General features: G+C 35.5%; 1 protein-coding gene across 1 annotated transcript; it reads right to left on the reverse strand.

Moving 5' to 3' along the window:
- Positions 1-528: 528 nt before the first annotated feature.
- On the reverse strand, positions 529-2,159 carry LOC149528016 (uncharacterized). Its single transcript, XM_089807980.1, has 2 exons — positions 949-2,159; positions 529-771 (listed from the first exon to the last, which is right to left on the reverse strand). Exons 1-2 carry the CDS (start codon positions 2,157-2,159, stop codon positions 549-551), a joined length of 1,434 nt encoding a protein of 477 aa, XP_089664106.1. The 3' UTR covers positions 529-548.
- Positions 2,160-5,795: the final 3,636 nt, after the last annotated feature.

The raw sequence follows: 5,795 nt of genomic DNA on the forward strand, positions 1-5,795 counted from the left end.
ATTAGACATGTTTCCAAACAGTGGAAAAAGTATTGTAGTGAGTTGGAAATAAAATGGAGGGGTACTTCAATTATAAAATAAATATTATAGCTAGATTCACATAAAAGAGATTTGGTCCATCTTTCTCACGTTAATTTGACATAATATTATGTCTTGTAGAGAAAATAGTACTACTTGTAAAACTTAAAACATTGATTAAATGGTAAAATGGTTTAAGTTAATCCAGACCTGTCACTAAATTGGTATATTGGCCCTTTCCATTCTTTTTTGTTCAAGAATTTTCTTCAACAAACTATTGTTGCGGTAACTAACAGTACAGTCCTTACGTAAATAAGCAATAAGCTAAAACTTCGAGAGACAGTACAGTGGACCACAATTGATAACCAAATTTCAATTCGTTGTTCAAGTACGATAAAAATTTGAATAGATAATTTAGGTTTTTCAAACTATAATGGGTTTTAAAGGAGTTGCTAATTGTATAAGCGAAGTGTAGAAAAGTGATGAAATTTGTTTAAGCTTACCTTTAAATTGGGCGCCACTCAGGAAATTTAGTTGGTTGTGGAACTCATATTCAATTTGAGATCAACTTCTTGACGGAAATCATGGCGTAGAGTCTCTGAATATCGAGTATTGGGCTTATAAGTCAGCCACACGGAAGCTTCAAAGATCCATTTCAATGTCTTTCCCTGCAGATTTGTGTCAAGCCTCCATGTTATGGGATTTCCATAATCGTCCTTTGCAAAGACTACGCCTCCTTGTTGAGTCAGAGCTCTGCAGGCATTGGAATACAACATTAGGAAAATAGAGAGAATAAGATATTAACATATGTTTTCAGATTTGAGAAAACGAACACTGAATATGATTCAGAGTGTACATCTTATGATTCAAATGCATTGAAAAAAAAAAGACAGTTAAAATAAAAAAAATAAAATCATAATGTTTACATACCCATCAAATGAAGGAGTTCTATGGCTGCGGAATGGAGATTTTGAAGGCACATTATTGCATATTGGCTTTCCTGTATTGCCATCATAAAGAGTCCAATCCATCATTGCATCTGTACTGTTGACAGGTGACAACTCAAAACCCCAATTCTTAATTCTCTTTGTCCGTGTCATTGCATTAGTGAACTTGATGCCCACATTATTAGGGGTTTGAAATGTGGCTTCCCAAGTGTTTCCCTCACCAATGGCTGTGACGGGGTTAGCAGATGAAACACCCAACGAAACAGATTGGACTCCACGCCCATTCTCAGGTCCAATTTTCAAACAGATCTTGGCCGGAATGTGTTTTTCATTCGGATCAGTATTACTTGTGGAAGCCCTAATTGCCTTGTATGGAAGCACATCACACGTGACATTATCCAGTAGTAGGTGAACTTCAGTGCATGACTGGCTTACATTGACGACGCATCGGAACTGGAAGATGCAATTGACAAGGGAGAATCTGTGGCTCGAATTGAGCTTCCATATCCGAGATTCTCTCGTCTTCTCCAGAGAGACGAGTGGAGAATAAGAAGCAATCCTCCAAAATCCCCCAAAGCTTGAGCTGTATGAAATTGTCAATGCCCGTCCATCATTCTGCGGCCTGATGGAAGCCAGGAATTTCATGAAACGATGTGCTTGAGCAGGCTCAATGAGCAACATAATTTCCTCTCTTTCTTTTGCCAGAATATTGGAATACTCTCCTTTTCTATCACCGCCAAGACCCTTGTAGGTGCTAAAAAAGAAATAAGACATGAGAGAGAAAAGATGGTTAAATACTCGTATGTAGTTTGCTGATCCAACTATGCCTGCCTCTATGCCTGACCTCTGGGACTCCTCCACGTCACTTGCAGAGAAATTATTTTCCAACCGTGGAAAATCTAAGAATAGACCCAAAAACATGTATGACAGCAGAGGAAGCAACTTGTTTTGCATGAACTCTTCATTACAATTCAATAAATCATGTATTTCCTTATACCATAGACGTTCCTTAGGGATGAGCTGAGCACCTGCAAATTCATGCAATTGTAAACTGAGAAATGTTATTCTACTTTCTGACCGGGAACTGGCAGAAAAGCGTAAAATATCTGCATCGTCATGGAAAACAATTAACTCAGACTCTTCAAGCGTGTCTTGTGCGCGGTGTATGCAGCCGTAAATGTCTGGATACTCCATTGCTAAACAGGTGCTAAATCTCACAAAGCGCTGTGATTATTTCTAAAGTGGGATATCATTTTCTTCAATGAGGAAGCGCGTACAAACGCTCTGTAACGTCAAAGAAGAACTTTTCAACGGGAATCATAGTACCTAAACGACCAATCTCTGTGTTGACTTCAAACCTCAGGAGGCCCACCTCAACGTGCCATTTACGCGTACTTGCAAAACATGACATCATCGACAACGAACAGTCTAGTCCAGTTTAGTTGTTTACTACTGCAAGTTGATCATAATTTTTTTAAAGAAAACCTTAATCTGTGAAGCTTAAATATAATTTTAATAATATAATTACATATTAATTAAATAAATATATTGTGGTTCATATTGTTATGCTGAATATATCTATATATTGAATATTCAATTATTGTGTTAGACATTGTCTTATCATTACAAGAAAGACAAGTCCCCCAAGCATATAAAATGACTTTCTTTATGCTATCTATGAATAAATTTTAGGAGAGGAGTATTATTTGTTCAATATTCAATTTTTCTATAGTATGTGTTCATAATATTCAGTTTTCTCATATTTTTTAACTATGAAAAATAATAAATGCTTGCAAATAAAGAAGTAATCAAATGTTGGTCAACATTGACAACTACTTGACCATATCAATATTATATTCAAAAAACCATACACATATTCATTATAAAGTCTAATACAATTATTTTTTGTTACACATAAAATATAGCTAATATACATTAAGAATATGCCACTTATAAAATAAAATCTTAAACATAGTCAATCTTATTTTAAAAAAAAACATGCACATGTTAATCACAAAGTCAAGTACAATTATTTTTGATAGTTTATAGCAGATCGTCCATATTATAAGCTTACATGACAAATACCATCTTTGAATCAGTCAGAGTATAATTTATTTGCTGTCACAAATAATTAACAGCGAGATAATTAAGTCTTCGAGATGTACGAGACTCGTCTGAATTTGAAGAAAATTGAAATATTATAAATCCATTATAGGTGTTGACGTCGACGTCTATTCTCTCCTATCAATTCGAGTTTGCACTTTCTTGGCGTTGTCGTTTAGTTGGAGAAAAGATGAGACGGAATGTTGAGCCACTAATTACTATTGATTTCTTACATCTATTTTAAGGGCCGTTCTTTATTACGCCGTAGGCATTTCATATATGAGATAGAGGAGCTGATTTGTGGTATCATGGTCGACAGTTGCATTCAGGCAATGGTCGACCATAGGATATATCAGACCGTTTTTTTTCTTTCCAACACCATTGACTCTTCAGGCTTATTTACATCACTTACCCCATGACTCTCTGTCAAAAGTCAATTCAACTGTCTAGTCTTTTGTGCAAAACCCTAATGTACTGCGCTATTTGGTCCACTTGCTCCAAAATTTACGGGACAGAGTGGGGATTCACCACTTGCAAAGTGTGGGAGTGGTGTTATTTCTATGGGACAGGCTAATCTCTAGGAGAAATGTACTAAAGGTAAGATAAAGTCAAATCTTTTTTTTCAGATTCACGAAAATGGAGTAATTTTTTGTTCTTTTCAATCAAGAAGATCTAATGTTGAAATTTTCAAAAAAATTCATGCTATTTTTTATTTTTTGAAAATTAGTGAATGTACAATTTTCTTGGAGGAGCTGCATCCTATTTCTCTCAGGAGTATCAATGGGAGTGAAGCCTATTCTGGTGGCTCTATGACACTAGAACATGCATAGCCGAACTTGAACAACGCATGCAGGATATCAGGCATCGAGCGTAGCCTGAAACCAATGCCAAACTACAAAATGACCTTGATGGTTTTACATGAGTTTTCAATTTCTTTATATTTGATATCTGCAGAGGCTTCATAATAAAATCCTCTGCTCCTTCATGAAGACATCTGTAGATATAGTATATACAAATGTTAAATATTGAGATATAATGAAATGGTTATGCATCTTAAAATAACTTTATAATGATATTCTTGAATCACTTTCCAATTGAGTTATTCAATCAATGTTTGTGCCGGTGGGATACATCTTGAGAAGACTAATAAAAAGTAGAATAGAGCAAACAAGAGATAAAGTCATAGAGAAAAGAAGCCATGGAGAAACCCAAAATGGGCTCTGCTGAACACAGGCCCAGTCCATTATATTTATAGAAAAATATATATTAAATGTCATTTACACTATAGGAGGAGTTAGCTGGAATATTAATGAAAGGTGGTTGGAATGAACGGTGGAAGATTGAATGTGTGCATAAAATTATCTATGGTCTATGTTGGGCCGATGGTCTGTGCTGACCATATCTAAGATAATTAATTTATTCTAACATTCCCCCTAAATTAATTATCAAAAGATTTTAAGTATCCCCCCATAATCTAGAAATGATGGGTCCTGGTCGTAAGCCTTGTTAGGTACCCATTTACAATCAATTATCAAATGCTTTCACTCTTCTTGTTCCCCCCATCATAATCACTCTAGGTTTTGTACGGATTACCCATAACCAATGCAATATCAAAGTGGTTTTAAGTTCACCACAAACTTCTCAAACATCACACAAGTGGTTTTAAGATCACCACAAACTTCAAGCACTCAAGTGGCTTTGGATTACCACAAACCAAACACTCATTGGTTCTAATGACCACGAATCATCACTATGGGGAAACTATCATCACTCTGGGCCTTTCTCTTCTTGTACCTACATCAAACTAAATATTGAGTCCATATAAAAAGAAATCCATCTACCAAAATACATGGGTGCCAAGCCGCTGTACTCGCCAGTTCTATAGGAATCCTTTTCACATACATGGCTCATCAATATGTCAAACCAAAAACCTTTGGGGTGTCGGGCGCAACCTATAATGCACCCCTTATACATTCACATAGCCCAAGTCTATTAACGATCATCACTAATTCAATTTTCATCACTTGGGGGATATCAATGTAACAAACTTCTATTACATTGACTACTATCAAGAACATCATATCCTATAGAATTATACAAACAAATTCTCACTTTTAATCCCAATACTTTTATCCAATCAACACACACACAGACCTTTGCACCATGGCAAGAAACTCTAGCACACTATCACATTTCCTAATGAATGCTAACTCCTACAACTGACTTATAATACTCCACACATAAAAATGCATAATAAAGTACTATTAATAATAACAAAATAAGCTTTCACCTTCAACTTTAGCTTTCTTCTTTTCATGGCTTCTCTCTTTCTCATAATAGTCTTTTGATTTATTCTTTTCACAATGCACTATTCTAAGACCGCATTGCACCATCAACGAACTACCATTCAAATGTTGTTCATCTTTCTTCACAACAACTCAATCAAATACTCTCACACTTCTTTTTTTTCACAAGAAATATGTATATACACTCTGGCACTCCTGCTTGCATAGAGGTACTCCACAATCCACTCATGATCAATGGCAACCAACATTTCAAATCAACACTCCATATTCTTCTTGCTCTCTAGACTTTTTAACACTTTTCTAATCTTTATTCAAATCAGCAACAATACACAACTCTCCTTTGACTGCGATAAATAATCTAAGGCATAACCTTCAAAACACACAAACTCCAAGCTTCTCACAATAACAATACTTTTCACTA

This window comes from Cupressus sempervirens, chromosome 11 (assembly GCF_028749045.1).
Source record: "Cupressus sempervirens isolate cs-2001-9-10 chromosome 11, ASM2874904v1, whole genome shotgun sequence".
NCBI lineage: Eukaryota > Viridiplantae > Streptophyta > Pinopsida > Cupressales > Cupressaceae > Cupressus > Cupressus sempervirens.